Source organism: Primulina eburnea, chromosome 1 (assembly GCF_022965805.1).
Source record: "Primulina eburnea isolate SZY01 chromosome 1, ASM2296580v1, whole genome shotgun sequence".
Classification (NCBI taxonomy): Eukaryota; Viridiplantae; Streptophyta; class Magnoliopsida; order Lamiales; family Gesneriaceae; genus Primulina; species Primulina eburnea.
In genome coordinates, this window is record NC_133101.1 from 14,851,923 (window position 1) to 14,872,054 (window position 20,132).

At 37.1% G+C, this 20,132-nt stretch overlaps 1 protein-coding gene across 2 annotated transcripts; it reads right to left on the reverse strand.

Annotated features, from left to right (window-relative positions):
• Positions 1 to 4,768: 4,768 nt before the first annotated feature.
• LOC140811553 (uncharacterized) lies at positions 4,769 to 7,739 on the reverse strand. Of its 2 annotated transcripts, XM_073169503.1 has the most exons (4): positions 7,054 to 7,739; positions 6,737 to 6,962; positions 5,557 to 5,948; positions 4,769 to 5,482 (listed from the first exon to the last, which is right to left on the reverse strand). In XM_073169503.1, the coding sequence occupies exons 3-4, from the start codon at positions 5,812 to 5,814 to the stop codon at positions 4,955 to 4,957; spliced, it is 786 nt and encodes a 261-aa protein (XP_073025604.1). In that variant the 5' UTR covers positions 5,815 to 5,948; positions 6,737 to 6,962; positions 7,054 to 7,739; the 3' UTR covers positions 4,769 to 4,954. The 2 variants fall into 2 exon arrangements, 1 of the variants encoding a protein (XP_073025604.1); XR_012113490.1 differs by lacking the exons at positions 4,769 to 5,482; positions 5,557 to 5,948 and adding an exon at positions 6,255 to 6,616.
• Between the last annotated feature and the right edge of the window lie 12,393 nt (positions 7,740 to 20,132).

Here is a 20,132-nt window from a genome sequence, read left to right on the forward strand (position 1 = left end):
GACTCACATGCCCACCAGCTTCCGCTTGGTTCGTCCCCGAACCATACCGTACTCGGAGAGGTCGGCTCTAATACCAACTCTAACGCCCCAGATTCAACGACTGTCCTCACTGTATCAAGACGAGTCTTTCCAGCGTGCTTATGTCCTCACTCACACGCACCCTGGGAAACTTCCCAGGAGGTCACCCATCCCAAAATTGCTCCAAGTCAAGCACGCTTAACTTTGGAGTTCTTATGTGATGAGCTACCGAAAAGAAGATGCACCTTCGTGGTATAAGTAGCACAAATCAAATTTTTTAAGCCATCTTCAACTGTACAGTCCATTACATTGAACAGTCTCGGAATCCCTCTCCTTCCGGTGTAAGAACGGTTCATTCATGTTCTCTCCACCTAGAAGCCTGCCAGGAGCCGCTCATTGTCCGTGCCACCTCATGGCACCGGCGATCACCGTCCGCCTTCTTCGGCCCCGGGACTCACATGCCCATCAGCTTCCGCTTGGTTCGTCCCCGAACCATACCGTACTCGGAGAGGTCGGCTCTAATACCAACTCTAACGCCCCAGATTCGACGACTGTCCTCACTGTATCAAGACGAGTCTTTCCAGCGTGCTTATGTCCTCACTCACACGCACCCTGGGAAACTTCCCAGGAGGTCACCCATCCCAAAATTGCTCCAAGTCAAGCACGCTTAACTTTGGAGTTCTTATGTGATGAGCTACCGAAAAGAAGATGCACCTTCGTGATATGAGTAGCACAAATCAAATCTTTTAAGCCATCTTCAACTGTACAGTCCATTACATTGAACAGTCTCGAAATCCCTCTCCTTCCGGTGTAAGAACGGTTCATTCATGTTCTCTCCACCTAGAAGCCTGCCAGGAGCCGCTCATTGTCCGTGCCACCTCATGGCACCGGCGATCACCCCCCGCCCTTTTCGGCCCCGGGCCTCACAAAAGAAAAAGTTAAATTTTATGTTTGCATGTCATGAAAAAGTTATTTTTTTTACGTAAAAGTATTTTCACTGAAGCATGTGGTTTTATACATATTATTTGTTATAAAGATTATGGTGTGTTGAGTCTTTAGACTCACTATGTGTGATGGATGCATGTGAGATTGAGGGAGGTCTTGATGGATGATTTGAATGGATTAAAGGTGCACACAACTCGAGGACCAGCGCTTCTACTTTTTCCGCATTTACGATTTTTGATTCATGATTTACGTTAAAGATTTTAAGACTATTTATTTATGCTTTTGAGAGATTTTTGGGAGATTTAGTATGAGCTATACTTTTCAAATTTATTGCTTTTTAGGTTTTGTAAAACAGTTGTCGATTTCATTTTTTGACTATTGCACTTGATTTTTAAAATGCTAGTTGGTTGGTGTTTTATTTTAAGGGGTAAAATATTTTCATGTGGTAAATGTACATGGCCAAAAATTGAGTGTTTAAAAAAAATTTCTAGTACTTTTTAAGCATTAAAAAGGGGAGACGTTTCATGTTGAGTACAATAATTATCCCTGCTTGATAGAGCGATCGAACTGTGGTGCTTGAGCTGATGTGCGGTTTAAAAGATTTGGCAATTACCACTAGCTATAGCTTTTGGTAAAGCGGCAAGCTCGGTCCTAACAGTTTATGTTAAAAAATTTGATATTTTATTGAAATTGAGCATTCTCAGGCGAATATCGATGCTTGGCCGAGGGAAGGAGATCGGGACGATTGCGATAAAATATTATTAAAATATTTTTTTTATTATTAGGAGGCTCAAAAATATTTTATTTAGAAGAGGAACTTTCTAAATTGTATAGATTTAGTATTTATTTGCAAGCCGATAATTATTTTACTCTAAAAATCGAATTCGATAAAGTATAAATTCAAAAATTTTTATAATTTAACATTACATGCAGAGTTTTATTAGGCTTAATGAACTTAAATAATTAGAATGGAGATGATTAATTAAGGCTTATTTGTACTAAGCTTAAAAGGACCCAATTAAAAAAAAAAAAAAAGAGGAGAAAACCTTTTGTTCCTAGCCGCTGAAGTTGCCAAGACCTAGCTATGCAAAAACCAGTAGAAAACGTGAATTTATAGTTAGGAAAGGGAAGAAGAGTCGTCTCCCAATCGTGCTCTTTGGTGCTGATATTCAAATTTCGAGCATTTTAAATGCAAATATACGTTCTAAACCATTTTTTTGCATCAATCAAATCATATTATGTGTTTTATTGATGTCTTGATTGAAAAACGATTTGTATCCACGTTTTGGGCAAGGAATTTTAAAGAGCCAAAAATCTGAAAATCTCAGCAAGTCTAAAAAATTACTCCCTGGTCTTTTAAACTCTATGATTTATAGGTTCATTTTCCTGAAATGTTGTCAACTGATGAGTTGTAGCACTCGATATTATCTTCGATTGGATAGTAAATTCAGAATTCTTAAGTGAGAAACGAATGAGATATGATTTTTCTTGTAGACTGCTTAATCTGTGCAAAAATTTTACGTGTCAACCCATCATCTTATGTTCTTTTGATTAATGTGATTTATAGATTCATTTCATGGAAATATTGTCAACGGAAGATTTCTAGTTCTCGGAGTTATCTTTGATTGGATCATAAATTACATAATCACATGCATTTAAAATTACTTAATCCGTCGATGTAGGATAATAATTAGACACACACACACACAATCACATGCATTTAAAATTACATCAACTAAAATTACTTTTAGCTTTTAAATAAAATGTATGCAGATCATCTTAAACCTTACAAATACTTTTTGTTCATAACATAAACCAATCCTCATAAATATTTTGGGAAGGTGATGATGATGTTGAGATAGGAGGGGTTGACTACTGAGCAAATCCGGATCAAAGACAGTACACTTCCGAAGACCTTAAAGCACTCCGCAATCATTTAAATTTTAACGAACATTGACGAGAGAATTTTTATTTAGCATGGTCGAGACTTTTTTTTTTTTTTTTGCTGAATTTTATTGTCTATTGAGTATTTAGAACCATATTCAAATATTACTATGATATTTATGTCTTATCCAGATAGCTTTGGAAACTTAGAGTTTATATTTAAATACGATATCGATTTAACTTTTCATTAATATTTTACCAAATCGAGATTTTGAATATTTTTCCGTGAATATGTTTTTCATGAATAGTGAAAGAACTATATTTTTGTGATTTATTTAAAATTAGAGTTTGGGTGATCTATTTTATATTTTTACTAATAATATATACCTTATTATACAATAAGTTCTAGCCCCTTCAACTCTAATTTCTTAATCCATCAATGCAGGATAATAATTAGATCTTACGGCTACATTTGATATGTGTGATGTGATAAGTAAATGATTAGTAATTCGAGTGATTAAAAAATGTGATATATCGGTTAATAATATGGTGGGATAAATAAAATCGTGTTTGATATGATTTTAAAATAATGGATTAATTTTGCAAATTTTATTGTAATAACCAAAATGCTCCAAAGGACATATAGTAATTGAGATAATTGTGCTTCTTGTTTGGTACAATTTTTCAGACCTGGAATAGTAGTGGGTAAGTATTTATTTTACTACAATATCCTTCCAACTTCAAATATGGGGTACAAATTTGACCCGCGAGATTTTCTTCCTAAACCTAAATTCTAACCCTTACGTCATCTGTTGGTGGAACACTCTCTTTCCGATTTCTGATTTCATCACCGTGAGATCGCACAATTATATGGACCGACGACAACTGAATTTTTTTTTATAAATATTTTAGATTTTCGAATTGGCAGTTGAGACCTTTTTTTGGTTCTTTTTTCAATTTTTGTGTATTATCTTTGGTATGTTAACCTGACCATATTACAAATCCAACAGATAGGTTAGATTCCATTAAAATACATTGCTCATGTTTTTCCTGAATGTAAAGTGACATGTACTAGTCTCTCTTTATGTCTATTTATGTTTGTTTGTTATTGTGTGAAAAATATCTTCAATGTGAATCCAATATTTTGATATATTATTGGGTTAAACATGATGTAAAAATATATTAAGTATGTTAGTAAAAAAATGTTCTGTATGACAGTTTACGGATTTGTGTAGTTAATTTATGTTGATTTGTTGAAATGACTTAGTTGTACTTGTATATACTATTAACTCTTCTCGGGTCTCTAATGAAACATCTTTGAATGCAGCCTAAAACATATGTTGTCTTTATTGGAAGAAAAGCTGGTGTATATCACAAGTGGTGTAAAGCAAACTCCGAAGTTAGTAGTTGACCTAACTGCGAATCGGCCATACTCGTAATTGACCTCACCACTGAGTCCAGTGGGTAGCAGGTTTAAGAGTAGAAAAGGTTTTGTTCTTTCCCCCACACTTTTGAATCCATGGTATAGTACTATCCCTTTTGACACCATGTTAGTAGAGTAGGAACGTTGTTAGTACTGTCTCCAACGATGGGGAGGAGCAGACTTTGTACCAACATTTTGTATGTGAACGTTGCAAAGTAATGAGAAAGGAGTGTTATTAGGCTAAAAAATCATATTATTTTTTGTGCAATTGTTGTTTTTTTTCCTGCTAAACGTCATAATTGCACAGTCAACACACAACATGTGCATTTTCCTTCATTCTATGTTGTGTACACGAATGTATTCATGTTGATGATAATAAAAAGCTATCACATTTTCATTAAGTACCACTGTGATGAACAAAAGTTACCACAAATGCATAATTTTTTTGAAATCGTACACCTACATATACTACTTTTTACACAAGGAGAAGGTGCTTATCCATGAAACATACTCAAAATGAACAAAACACATAACCAAAACAAGTACTGGTTCAATGACCTTCAAAAAGACCGGAAGCATAGAGGTGATACATGTACGATTCAAAATGATTTATCTTCACAAAATACATATCTTCTTCACCCATTATTGTCCGGCCAAAAGCCTATTCACCAAAAAAATCTTTCCTCAATGACCTAATCGTTGAAACAGAGCCAATTCGTTGTGGTTGTTAAACAAAAACTTAGCAGCAAGCACTTGCTCGTCCTCCGAAAGATGAGTTATCTCGTCCAATGCATTCAACACCCGATCTTGTGCATCTAAAAGCTTGTCCTCTGCAGCAAGCTTCTTGATCAAATCTTTCATTGTGGTTTTCGTTATGTCGGCGAGATTTTTGATGGCTTCAACAATTGTCTGTTCGTCATCAGTGGCTTTCTTATTTTTCTTAATCTTCGAAGTTACACATTCCTTAGGTTTTGATGATGGCGTATTAGTCTCAGATTTAGAGTCTTCAGCAGCATCAACTGTGCTAAATGCAGGTGTCTCGGCAAGCCACACAACAGTACGTAGTTCATTATCTATGTTTAGGACCTCATGAAGTGCATTCTCAAAATTGGTTGCGCGCTCACTTGTAGCACGATCATTTCCAAATATCTCACAACAGTCATGGTAATGTGTCCACTGCTTTTGTCTCATTGAATGTAACGTTGGGTCGGTCTACGACAAATCAAAAAATTAAACAAGAAATTTCAACTACGTAACAAATATTAACTAAACATTGAAAACAATACCTTGACGATTGCCTCCCATGTCTCGTCCGTGACATCGATTGTGTTATTAGAATCATTCCAGCCCACACCACTTTTGCTTAATAATGTAACTGTAGTACTATATGTTTTCTTCCACATGTGGATCTTGGAATTGATATGTGGATTTCCACGTAAGCTATTCCCGGGGATAGATTCCTGCATTGCATTCTCCAGCAGATTTAAATAACCAGCCTTAAATCCATTCTCACTTTTCCATCCCTTTGTTATGACATCTTTCATTGCTTATATTAGAACTCCTTCTTCTCGAGCATTCCAACTACGTCGTGTCTTGTCTTGTTTTTTGCTCCTACCGACAATGCTCGCAGACTATGCTCCACTATCCATATACAGTTAATTGAGTTGTTTCTCTGCCTCTGTACAAAACACAACATACTTCAACTGTGTCATAATGCTTCACGAAGTAAAGACCTACGGAAATATGAAGCAAACTATAGTGCCTAAGCTATATTGAACAATTTTTTAAAAACAAAATTGCAGAACATAAGTGAATAATGTCAGGACCTTGGTAAATTGACAATAAAAAAACTAATACAAAGAAATTGAAATTACAATAGCAAATACTTGAAATGAAATACAAGCAATTTAATTGTTCATGTTCCACATCATTGCAAACTCGTCTCTCCAAGCATCTCACTCAATTGAAGACTCCAAACTGTTAATGTAGGCATTTTATGTGTCATTAACGGGGCTACCAACATACTCTTCAACATTGTCCATTGGATCTTCATCCATTTGAGTTCGTATGAAATTATGTAATAGAATGCAAGCCAAAATTATATGGTTCTGAATTTTTAGTGGGTAAAACGAAGGACTTCGAAGGATGGACCATCTTTTTTCAACAAACCAAATGCTCTTTCAATTACGTTCCGAGCTTGAGAGTGTCTCCAATTGAACAACTCCTTGTAATCTTGTGGACCGCAAGCACGATTGACCCAAGCATCGCGATGATACCTAACACGACGATACAGCGTCAAGAAACCCTCAAAATTTTCATATCCATTATCACATAGATAATAACAACCTGCGTTTTGGTAACGTCAATAATTAAGAAGTTGAAAAATCTTTGTAACCAAATCATTAGTTGAAACTCTTGCTACAAAAACGAAAAAAGAAATCGAATCTTCACAAATATAGATATAACCTCGTGGAACTCTCAATGAATCATCCCTGTTTAGCGCATCTCTTAAAACTCGAGCATCTGCCGCGGATCCATCCTAGCCCGTCAGAGCGTAGATGAAATTCATATTGCCGTCACATACCCCAAATACATTCACCGCAATAGTACCTTTTCGATTTCTATATCTTGCTTTATCTCGGCAAAGGACATGTACATCGATATGGGTTCCATCCAATGTGCCGAGGCAACCCTGTAAGCAATGTTTAAATAACATATATATCGTCGAACCACAGATTAAGGAAACTGAACTTCAGAAATAAACGACCCAAATGAGGTATTACCTTACAACACCTCCATGTTTCGTTTCTACAATCTTCATCGACAAGATACGGCTTGACAAGGAGTAGTGGATGTAACTTTAGCAACGCTTTAAAAACATCATGAAAATGAGCACTAACTGTCTGTCCACTACGTATGTAATCATGCCTAGCTACCCGATTATTTTTATGATGCGCCAATATAGACAAGAACATAGCCACTTTCTCTTTGACTCGTACGTATCTTGAATCACCTAACCCTCCTAAGTTTGTTAAAAAATAATAGATTCGTGCAAACACGCTTTGATTCATCCTTAAGTTAGTCACACATTGGATATCTCCGACTTCAATAATCCTATGCAAATTGCTCAATTCATCATTTACTCATTCGATCATTCTGTACGAAGCAGTTTCTCTTCGACGGACACAACGGGTAATTGAGACCATTCGTGTATGCTCTCATATTAGGAGACATAACATAAAAAAAGATTGACATAACATATGGTTGACCAGTAGAAGGATTACAATTTTTCTACGTTGCTCCATGTTGTCAGTAAACTCAACCGAAAACTGAAAATTTATGTGTGATTACCAAACAAATGACAGGAACATTAAAAACTAACACATGTGATTTAATGGATACGCGATTAACGGGAATGGATGTTAACCAAAATGCACAATGCAAAATTGTATTTGAATTTTCAGTTCTCAAAAATCCACACATTTTCTGTTACAAAATGTATATTTCAAAATTAAATTGTATGTAAGAAAAAATAAGACTTACGCACTATCAATTACGTAGATATTGCTAAAGAAAAGAAAGGAAATTACTTTTTGTCCACTGTCATAAACAAAATGCAAAAAACATTGTTTCAAAAATTTTTGGGGAACTTCACAACTAACACAACCTCACTTCCATAGCATAGCACAAGCTTCCATAGGCTCGCAATTAGAAATAAATGAGACGAAAATTCAGCAGAAATCATTATTGTCACGAATAAGAAGCGGGAAAATGAATTCTTCGACCAAAAAAACCCATTTCAAGAACTACAACATTTGTAAAGCCCAAAAATCAGTATACGTAAAATCCATGCATTTATTTAATTTATGAAATTTATTATTTTAATTATTTATGTTTATTTAATGTACGTTAAAATGTTTTCTTGAGTTTTATGTTTCAGGCGATTATTCGAGGCGAGATCGAGGGAAGGAGACCGGGACGATTTTTAGTAAATTTTTATGCAGTATATTATTTAAGATAAGAATGAAGTATTTTAAATAATTTAATTAATTTTAGAAATTTAAGAGTCTAATTAAATTATTTAAATGATTAATTGATTTTAAAATTTTAGAATTTGTAGTATTTGTGTATCTTATTTAAATTAAAAATTTATAGTAAGGTAAATATGAGTTTTATTTTAAATTAGTATGTTAAATATTTTAAATATATTTTATTCATGTTAAATAGCCTTAATTGATTCACTAATATACACATGTTACAATTGTTTATATGTGTGTGTGTGTGTCTATATATATATATATATATATATATATATATATATATATATATATATATATATATATATCTAAAACACACACTTTGACTCACACACACACTCACACATTTACACACACATATACACGCATGTCATATATACACACACACCCACACAATTCTATTATTTTATTTCACTAAAGGAGAAGAGAATTTTGTTTTAAACTCTTGTGTCAATAATCTCCATATCACTCACACATATATTCAATTATATATATATACACTCACACACGTACATCATATACACACAAAAGACATTTCATATATTGTCTCTTTTGACTATAGGAATGAAATGTTTTTAAAACTCCTACATATCAATTCTTCTCTCCATTTTCCTCCTCTTCCCTTTCCCCTTCATCGAGCTGATATTTTCTGAAATTTCCAGCATATATTTAGTAAGTTTTCTTTGAAGAAAACTGAGCCAAGTTCGTCCCGGATCGTCTCCCGTATCGTCTCCGCTTCGGCATCGTCGTTACGATATTTTTAAATATCAAAAAGCACGTATAATATGTTCTTGCTGCATCGATCATGTCATATTATGTGTTGAGTTGTTTTTAAGCATAAAAATGTATATATGATGTAGAAGTTTGAGCAAGAAATGTATTGAATATGTTTTGAACAAATTTTAGATCCGAAAATTCCTGTTTTGATGTTCTTTCGAAAACTGCAATATTTTGGTACGTATTTTAAGAAAACTTTCAACTACAAAAACGTATATATTTTTGATACGTTCGATTTGATATAAAATTAGAGTTATTTGGATTAAAAACGAGTGAGTTATGGTGTTTTTAGTATGACTGCTCAAATTAAATCCGAAAACTCATGTTTTGATGTTCTTTCGAAAACTGCAATTTTTCGGTATATATTTTGAGAAAACTTTCAACTACAAAAACGTAGATATTTTCGATACGTTCGATTTGATATAAAATTCGAGTTATTTAGATTAAAAACGAGTGAGTTATGATGTTTTTCGTATGACTGCTCAAATCGTGTTTCAAGAAAGTTATGAATTTTAGTGTGTTCTTGAAGTTTTTATGTTGCAGGCTTTGTTGGGGATCGATGGGTGATCGTCGCTGCATATAAGAAAGTTAGTAATGATGTTTAGAGTATTTTTGAGGTTTCGATTCATGTCGTTAAGAGTTTGAATTATTAAGAAGTCGTAAGAAATAAACTTTAATATAAATGACAGTATTTTTGGGTCGTATAAATTGTAGGGTGATTATAAAAGTTTAGTTCATTGTTATGGTGTCCTAGAATGGTCTCATAGTGTTGAATCTTGATGCATTATGTGTTAATTGGGAGAATAGACATGTCATAAAATTTTCATCAAATAATTCGTTGGGCAGACGGACACGGACCCGGAGACGGAGGTTAGCACGGGGTTCGTGCCTTCTCATTTCTTCGACACATATTTAAACGAACAGACACGGACCCCTACACGGACCTAGGGACGGGGTCCGTGCCCCTTCTTTTACATGACACATATGAGGCAGTACCTACACGGACCTGGGGCCTGACCTGGGTACGGGGTCCGTGTAGCTTCAGTTTTTGGGATAAATATTTTATCACTTAAGGTTTGGTTTGAGGTTTTATGCTATGATTTAACATTGATGTTTTACAAGGTCAAGTGGTGAGAAATTATAGAATGTTCTAAGAATTTATTTAGCTTGAGATTAAGCATGACTTTTACGTTTAAGTTGTACACGTTAAGCTTATGAATTCATGTTAGTATGTTGCAGCAACGACACGATTGACATCCAACGAATCCCTCAGCGCCAAGTAAGTATGTATGACGTGCAAAGAAAATATTTGAAGTTTTTGAGGTATGCTAAATGTCTTGTGACTAAAAAGTGAATGGGTTTGGAAGTCGGTGAACGTGGCCGAGGACCTCTCCACCCCGTTAAATTATGAACGGGCTAGATCGTGGTTGAAAAGAGTTAAATTATGAACGGGGACCAACCAGCCCGTTAAATTATGAACGGGGATCTTATGTATGTGGCAGTGGATACGTCCCTGTCAGCCCAGTACTGTGGTTTGTCTGATCAGATATTTATTATGTTATGGGTCACTTGCTTTGAAACATCCTCTACACAAAATGATGAAGTTAAGTATGTTGAAGTATGAAAGCATGTTAAAGAAAAGTTTATGTGATGGCACGTCATATTATGTATGCAAATATGTTCAAAGTTTATGCAAAGAGCAAGTTTATGAAAGTTTAAGTTTATTATGCAAAGTTCAAGTTTGAAGTATGTACGATCTATTTTGAAGTTGTATGCGATTTTATTATGTAATACTCGTTATTCCCAGTTTATACGTGTTGAGTCTTTAGACTCACTAGACTTGATCGATGTAGGTGAGTATATTGATGAGGAGACAGGAGGTGGCGACCAAGGGGCAGGCTTGGACTGAGCGGAAGGCTAAACCCGAAGACCACTATGTTTATGTTTTATGAAAACTTTAAAATATTATGTTTTTATGTTGGTTGTGAGATAATTTGGAATAAGTACTTTGTTGGAAAATTTGAGTATGGGATGTTGATTTTAAATATTATTATGTTGAATGATAAGTAACGACTGTATGAATTTTATGTTTAAGAAAATTTTTAATTTTTCCGCAAATTTTGAATGGTAAAAAGTACGGTACGTTACAACATTTACCTCCAGAAACGGAAGCTTCCAAGACGTCTGCAGACGACAGAAAATTACTTCACACTTCAACAGTATCGATGCCTCGAGAAATACGAGAGCCAGCCATTGAAGAGAGATGAGAAGAGGTTGGTATTTTATGTTGGTGGGATAAAGGGTAAATTGGGGAGGGGAAGCATAAATATGTAATACTGTTCGTGTCAGGATTGGGTATACCATCAAAAAGTTGGGACTACTTTCTCTTCTTTTCATGGCCATACGGTGTAAATATCACGGGCTGGAAGTTATCACTTGTCACCTAAAAAACCAGTCAAACAACGGATAATTCATTATTTCTTCCTTAGTCCTCCTATAAACACTCCTACCAAACATAGCCTACACATACTAAGATAAAATCCATTTAGAAACACCCATATCTCATGTTTCAAATTAGAATAATATACCACGATCTTCAGAGCACTTAATCCAAATCAAGTTTAATTCAACATACTTTCATTTGGTTCAACATGTAATTGGATAATTTGTGAAAATTAATTATGTATCATATAAAGATCCATTCCATCATTAAATGTGATGCTTAGGATACAAACCAAGTTGTTTTCTATTAGTTGAGAATTGAGATTATCATTAACCTATGATCGATTAGACAGACACATTGGCTTGTTGATCAGCACCTTCCAGTTGTATCAGTAGTTTATTTATTTACTTAGTTTTTTGTAAAATAAACCATTAAGTTGTAAGCTCGTAAAAAAATGAGAGGGAAACATATCATATAATCGAGAAATTAATTAATTTTTAAGCGAGTTGGAGTGATACCCTATCCCACAAGTGGGTCTATCACATGCTTGAGCCTAACATGAGTCCACAAGCAAGAACCAAGGCTTGGGCACATCTCTAAGTTGTAAGGTCGGCCCACGAGGATAGGTAGTTGAGGCGAGCCATGGTAGAGGGGCTAGAGGCTAAGATGCTAAGATTGTGCCAAAGAGTTATGATATAGAGGTTGGATGAATTAGTTGGAGTTGGAGTTGGAGCTGTGCCAATTGTGGCCAAGGGATGTTACAAGGGTGGAGATGAGTTATGAGTCATGGCATGTGTGGAATTGAGCTGTTATGTGTGGCAGGTGTGGATGCCAGCTACGAGGTATGGAGAGTGACGAAGGGAGTCGGGATGTGAACTAAGGAGTGTGAAGATGAGCTAAGCAGCTAGTGATGAGTTGAGGTGTGTGGGGTTGTTCTAAGGAGTGTTGGGTGAGCTAAGGAGCCAAGGATGAGAAAATGAGCTTAGGCTGTGATAAGGAGTTATGGATGAACTGGGTAGTTGGGAAGTTGATGATATGCTAAGGAGCTAGGGATGAGTGGATGAGCTGTGGATGTGCTGAAGAGTTAGAAGTGTAAAGTATATGGCCAATGGAACTAACAAGGTGGAGGCTCGCCCTTAACTGATGAGCTCCTAACTGTAGTCTCGTCCCATGAGTGAGCTCTTATATAATTAGCTTGCCCCCAAGAGGGCGAGCTCTTTGTTTAGAGGACGCATGAGCTATATGCATATGGTTCACCACCTCATACATGTAGTTCTCACATTATGTTTTTTTTTTTTTTTTTTATAAATACGAGGTTTGAGGGTTTCATTTGGCAGACAATATATTGATTTTAAGCGGCGCCCTAGCTGCTTTGTAATGACCTTCACTAACTTTACTATTTAAATATGCGGAAAATAATTTTTTTTCTTTTTATTTAAATCAATAATTCTTACCTTTTAAACTTAATAAATACCTAATTATTTTTTTCAAAAATTTCAATTAATAAATCTAAGAAATTCGAAGCTTAAAAATAAATAAATTCAAACACTGACTATTTTAAAGTATAAAAACGATTCATCTCAAACATCCGTAAAATATTTCAAAATAAACCTTATAATAATTTGTATACCAACCATAAATAAAATAAAATAAAATAAATCAGAGTAACAAATAAGTTTTAATGTGCATTAAAACTCATAAATTGCAAGGCCATCCGTGCTTGTTCACCGGTCATCACCTCCAACCTCCTCAACAATTTCATCTGCATCAATCAAGTTTAGTGAGTATAAATATTCAGCATGCATAAATCGTGAGTAGAAAATACTACATAATAAAATAAAATCGTGCAAATTAGACATAATTGATACGTAAAATAACATAAGCATAAATAAATACGAAGTGACTTACCTGCATAAATATTTCCATAGAACGTGCTTCGTGCTTTACATAACATAAACTTGATCATTTTACATAAAGTTCTGCTCGTTGAAATGTGGCACCATAACTTAACTAGTTTGATCAAACTAACATCATAGCAGTTGGCTGGCAAGGATCACCACAACCCTTGGACTGGATATCCACTACCAACCATAAGATAAGTTGGAAAGGTCCTATGACACGTTCTCTGACTTTCAGACTCGTACATGCATAATTTGTCCATAAGACAACTTACATACCTCAAACATAATATTTTTTCACGTTATATTTACTTACGAACGTCGTGTAACTCGTTGGATCGACCCCTAGATCTCGTGCCACAACTTAAAATAGCCTATGAACTAGCATCTTACCCGTACGACTCCCGAATTAAAGAAAATGATTTACGGCTGACCCTACGAGTCGAGACTCGACTCACCTTTAACTAACATCCTAACTCATTGTTCGGACCCTTAGGACCACCTCTGGAACATGTCCGAATCATCCCAAAACAAAATATGCCACTATAGACCATTATAGGCTCTATTCGGTCTCATTTTGACACGTCCGGATTCTAAACTGCTTCAAACATACCACGGCTCAAACCAGGCCTTAACAAAGCCATAGACCTTGACCTTAGACCATAACAAAGCTGTTGATTTAGTATTTTCCAATTCAGGTCTCACACATAAGTCATGGATCAAGCCGGCAGTGACAGCACCATGCGTGAGCTCCATGGATGGCTGTCACATTCTTGTTTCCCGCGACTTTCCTACTCTACCAGCCTATAAAATACCAATACTAGGCTCAACCTAAAAACACGGTCTAGATCCTAGTCACGAGCCTTGACCTAACCCAAACCCTGAAGCACCCGACCGAACCCAAAACAGCTCCCATGCTCGTGAATACTGCAGCTTGCGCTCCACCTGTTCTATCCAGAACCAGACCACTTATGACCTTTCAAAGGCTGATACTTAACATCTAAACACATCCTAGTACATGCCCATATGCAGCAGAAACAACTCAGACGATCCACACGAAGCCTACGCATCAAGAACTCATGAAAACTTGAAGAATCATGTGCAGAAAAATTATAGCACACAAATAAATGTTTTGATTCAAATCCTTCATGTATAAAAGCATTTTCCATGCATATTTATCATCAAATAATAGTATATGACAATATTGATGCACCAAGAAGGGTTTAGAACATGCCTTTGTGTATAAATGCTCAAATAAACGAATACCGGCACGAAGGAACGCGGAGGAAGAACGTGGAATGATTGCTAAATATTTTCCTTGTCAAAAACTTGCAAAAACTCACCAAAATATGCAGGTAGACATGGAGAAAGGGTGGTGGTTACTTGGAAGCCAAGAACCCTAGCATTCTTTTATGTGTGTGTGTGTGTGTATTGTTGTTGTTGTTGTTGTTGTGTGCACGCGTTCATGAGTTTTAACCCTTTTTTAAAAAAAAAACTTCGTAAATTAATTAAATATTAACTAAACAAATTAATTAAGGCATAAAATAATTATAAATATATTAAACATCATGCTCAAGAAATAAATCTCCTAATTTTTGAAATTTTCTAATAAGATGTTTAAAATCTTTTAATTCATCTAATAATTTAAATTTGACTTTAAAATGATAAAATTCATAAACCATTTATATTAACTAATTTCTCGTCTTAAAATAAAAATATAACATTTAATGTTAGCACCTTAATCGTCTCTAGTCTCCTATCCCCAGCCAAGCATTGAATATTCGCCTAAAAAACTAAACTCAAGAAATACAATTAAATCCCATAAAATAAACATATAAATATTTAAAATAAATTAAACATGTTGAATGCATCATTTAATTCATTTTAATAATTTAAATTAAATAACTTATTAAATTATGCATGTGGCTTACATATACTGGTTTTCGGGCATTTCATGCTTTCTCATATATCCTAGGTGTCTGACTTGAGCGTCAGACATGCTATGTCAAGACAACCTCTCTGCCCCCCTTCTAACACTTCGCTCGTGATTTCAGGTTTGCTTTGGGTCGGAAGCATTGGCATGGTCGGTTCGGATCTTTGAAAAAGAATCACCATATTTCAGTGAGTATCATTTGGCTTCGTCTACGGAAAATTGAGCTAAGACGTAGAGATAATGGGTAGAGGAGAATAGAAGAACCCACACAATATTATTAAGCCTGGGACAAGGAATGAATAGCTCGCATGGAGGAGAATGTTAAAAACATTACTAGGGAACAACTAAGTCGACTTATTACTTAGTTAGAGGGTAAGAGCGAGGCAGGGGGGTTAAATCTGGCCGGTGCATAGGTGGGCTGGGCGAGGAGCATTGCTGAATGAGGAGAAAAAGGTTGTGTGGTGCATAAGTAAAATCGGCGGAGAGAAGAAATCTAGGTGGTTCGTAGGTGGGATGAGTGAGGAGCTTGGCTGGGCGAGGAAAAGAGGGAGTGAGGGTCGAGGAGAGAAGGACGATCATGAGAGGGAGAGGTTGTGAAGGTGCAAGGGCATGAGGGTGATCGTGATAAAGAGAGGGGCTATAAGCGAGGGAGAGAAAGCAAGAAGACAATGGGCGTGGGCGAGGGGGAAAGAGTTGTAGGGGCGAAGGGTGAGATGGACTAGAAGCGAAGTGTAATGCCCAAGATTTTATAACACGTTAGTTTGAGATTATCGATGTTGAGTAGATATGAATGCAACCAGATCATTTTGAGATTTAAAATTTAAATATGTAAACTGTTGGGCGAAAGTGACTCGCCCGGGCGGACGTTTTTGACCGCCCGAGCGAGAGTGCCTAGGAGAAGAGGGCCGAGAGTCACTCGCCCGGGCGGATGTTTTTGACCGCCCGAGCGAGGCTGCTGGAATGGGCGAGGGCCGAGAATTACTCGCCCGGGCGGCAACTTTTGACCGCCCGAGCGAGAGACGTGGATTTTGAAAAATAAAACACTTGTCTTGGCCATGCAAATATATCACATGTGTCTCCATTTCACTCCATTCAGCATTCATCCAGAACAAGAGAACCGAGAGAACTCTCCAAGACATCCTTCAAAATTCCTCCAAGCTTAGATGTTAGTTTGTGAAGAATCTAACCATCCAAAGTTATATCCAAGAATAGATTCGTGTTCCTCATGCCATAAGCTTCATAAGGATGTAAGTTTCTTGCAATTCCAACATGTTTTGAAATATATGTGTTGGGGAATTTCAGATGTGACTTAGAATATATGTTCTTGGTATGTTGAGCTTGATATATTCGTGATCGGATTGATTTTCGGACACCGCATGCCAATATTCGAAATTCCAGCTTATGTGATATGAGAATTATGCAGAAGTGTGGTGTGTTGAATTGTTATTGTTGAAGATCATGAGTTGATTTGGATTTAGTATAGTGTTGTGGAGATATCGGTACCGAAATATACGCCGTTATGCCGTCAATGTGGTACCAAGATTGAATATTATTTGCATATGAGTTGATTTGAGTTGTGTTTTGATAGAATATATCTACACATTGTCGTTTCAGACTAAACTTGACAGAGTTGACATACTGATCTCGAGCCTTTGACATCGACTATTCAACAAGAAAGGTATAAGCTATGTTTGTTTGGGAAGCCATAACTCAAATAAGATATTATTTGAGTTCCCAAACCAAAACCACATACTAGAATTATTGTATATATGGTATCATGTTATGAATTGTTTATAGAATTATATTCAAATCTTGTAACATGATTATGCTTTGATTTTAGCATTGTATTCACATATATATGATCATTGTGATATTCAGATATGAATATAAGCATGCTTTGTTTACAGATGGATATTCATTGCATTTATGATAGGAGAGTCGTTGACAGTCATTGTCAACTATCTAGATGTTCGGTGTATCTCAGCTTAGGAGTAGCCATTACTCTTATTGCAGCCGTTGATACAGTTCTGACCGAAATCTAGGAATAAGACGTACAGTCACCCCGAGTGGGAGGGTAGGTGACAGCCATTGACGTCTTATTCACACGGGATCCCTAGAGTTCTAGTCGAGTCGAGTCCAGACATGGTTTGATTCGCATTGCATGTTTATATGATTGTCATTCATGATAGCATGTGTCATGTTTAGATTGATTATATGCATGTATACATGTTTATACTGGGATTTGTTCTCACCGGAGTTTCCGGCTGTTGTTATGTCTGTATGTGTGCATAACAACAGGTGGGGCAGGATCTGGGTCACGCAGAGGATGAGAGATGGACATAGCGTGGTGATCTCGGGCTTAGCAGCAGAACTAGTAGTTGTACTTTTGACATGTACTGTATTTACTTACTAGTTGTTAATAATGGTTGGAACAAGACATGTTGTACCTTATGTTTATAATTTAAATAAAGAATTTATGCTTGTTTATATACATTAGATTTAAGGTTGAAAAGCGAAAAATTTGACACACTTTTTATAATAACGATCCATTTAATCCCAAAGAAAAGAGTTAGTGCCCGGGTCCCCACAACAGGTGGTATCAGAGCCTTAGGTTCTGTAGATTGAGATAGAATAGCATGAGCGGGGTAGATCGAGTCATCTTCCTTGCTTTTGATATGATAGCATGGTTTATTGCTTTCATTGTTGCATGTTGTATGGTTACCTGATTTGTATTACAGCATGTATTGGTTAAGACTGAATCAGAACCAATTCTGGATCAGAGGTAAATGATCAGAGGAGGGCTGAGACAGTTGGTATAGCTTGTATACTAAACTGTTTGTATAGCAGATTCATGCCTCCTAGAAGAGCAGCCGTTCCTTTACGACCACCCGCACCAGAACAGGGTAGCACATCTGGTGAGGCGATGGATGTCACTGCTACGCCCATGGAGACTCTATTAAAGCGATTCCAGTCATTCCGACCACCGACCCTCAAGGGTACAGAAAATGCAATCGAATGTGAAAGCTGGTTGGAGGATATCGAAATGTTATTCGAGTCTCTGGAATATAGTGACGAGAAGCGAGTGAAACTCATTGGCCATCAACTGCAAGACGTGGCTAAGTACTGGTGGTTGAATATAAGGAGAGCACTAGAACAGCGTGGCACCGAGATTACATGGAAAGCCTTCAAGACAGAGTTTTATCAGCGATTCTTTCCTGTATCCTATCGTAAAGATAAAGGCGCTGAATTTGCAAACCTGAGGCAAGGGCAATTGAACATTGAAGAGTACGTTGCTAAATTTTCTTCTTTGCTTCGCTTTGCACCTCACGTTTCAGGTAATGATGAGGCCATGGCAGATCATTTTATAAATGGCCTGAATCCAGATATCTTTACGTTGGTAAATACGGGGAGACCCAACAACTTCTCGGATGCATTGAATCGTGCCAAAGGAGCTGAAGCAGGGTTGCTGAGACAACGGAGTGTTCCGTATGTTGCTCCGAGTCCAAGACCGCCACTACCTCCAGTACAACCTCCTCCTCGATTCGAAAGTGGTGGTAGCAGTAGAGGACGCAAGGATCAGTTGAAAGCAAAGGGCAAACAGTTTAAGAGGGCAGGGAGCAGTTCTTCGAGCTCCAGCGGGTCAAGACAGAGAGATTTTGGCCAGAGTCTAGAGGTGGCAAGTGGATATTGCAGTACTTGTGGAAGTAAGCATGCCACAGAACAGTGTCAAGGTGTAGTGGGCAGGTGTAACGTATGCAAGCAACCGGGGCATTATGCCAAGGTCTGTCCTCAGAGAAGTGGTGCATCGAGATTCCAGGCTGCAGGATCGTTTGCCTCCGTGACTCAGCCTGAGAGGCAAGCTTCATCGGTCCATTCCTTTCAGCCGCCACCAGCACAGACCCAGCCTCGAGCCAGAGGTGGCCAGCCAGGGAGTCAGCCTCAGAGACAACAGGCTCAGGTGTTTGCATTGACAGAGGAGCAAGCACAGGATGCCCCAGATGATGTCATTGCAGGTAACTGTTCCCTTTGCGGTTATCCTGCTTATATATTGATAGATACGGGTGCATCGCATACATTCATATCAGAACGATTTGCATTATTGCATTCTCTGCCTGTTGAGTCTTTGTTAGATGTTGTGTCTATTACTTCTCCGTTGGGAAGTGGTTTGATAGCGGTGACTACGGTTAGACCTTGCATCTTACGGTTTGAGGGTCATGAAATTGATCTAGATTGCATAGTACTCGGGTTAGATGATTTTGATTGTATTGTTGGAATCGACATGTTAACAAAGTACAGAGCCACCGTGGATTGTTTCCACAAGATTGTCAGATTCAGACCAGAAATGGCAGAGGAGTGGAAATTCTACGGAAAGGGTTCCAGATCTCGGATTCCCTTGATTTCGGCTTTGTCTATGAATAAGTTGCTGCAGAAAGGAGCAGATGGGTTCCTTGTGTATGCTGTAGATGTTCAGAAATCTAGCCCTACCTTGGCAGATTTGCCAGTAGTACGGGAATTTGCAGATGTGTTTCCAGAGGAGATTCCAGGGTTACCTCCGGTGCGAGAGGTAGATTTTAGTATTGATTTGGTTCCAGGTACCACTCCTATTTCGAGAGCTCCGTATAGGATGGCACCGATAGAGTTGAAAGAACTAAAGGCACAGTTGGAAGATCTTCTAGCCAAGGGATATATCAGACCTAGTGTATCTCCTTGGGGCGCTCCGGTGCTATTTGTGCGGAAGAAAGATGGATCGATGCGGCTGTGTATCGATTACCGG

Coding starts and splice junctions, on each gene's coding strand:
- LOC140811553 (XM_073169503.1), bottom strand. CDS start 5,814: ATGAAAGATGTCATAACAAAGGGATGGAAAAGTGAGAATGGATTTAAG. Junction 5,483..5,556: donor CATGGGAGGCAATCGTCAAG/GTATTGTTTTCA, acceptor GATTTGTCGTAG/ACCGACCCAACGTTACATTC.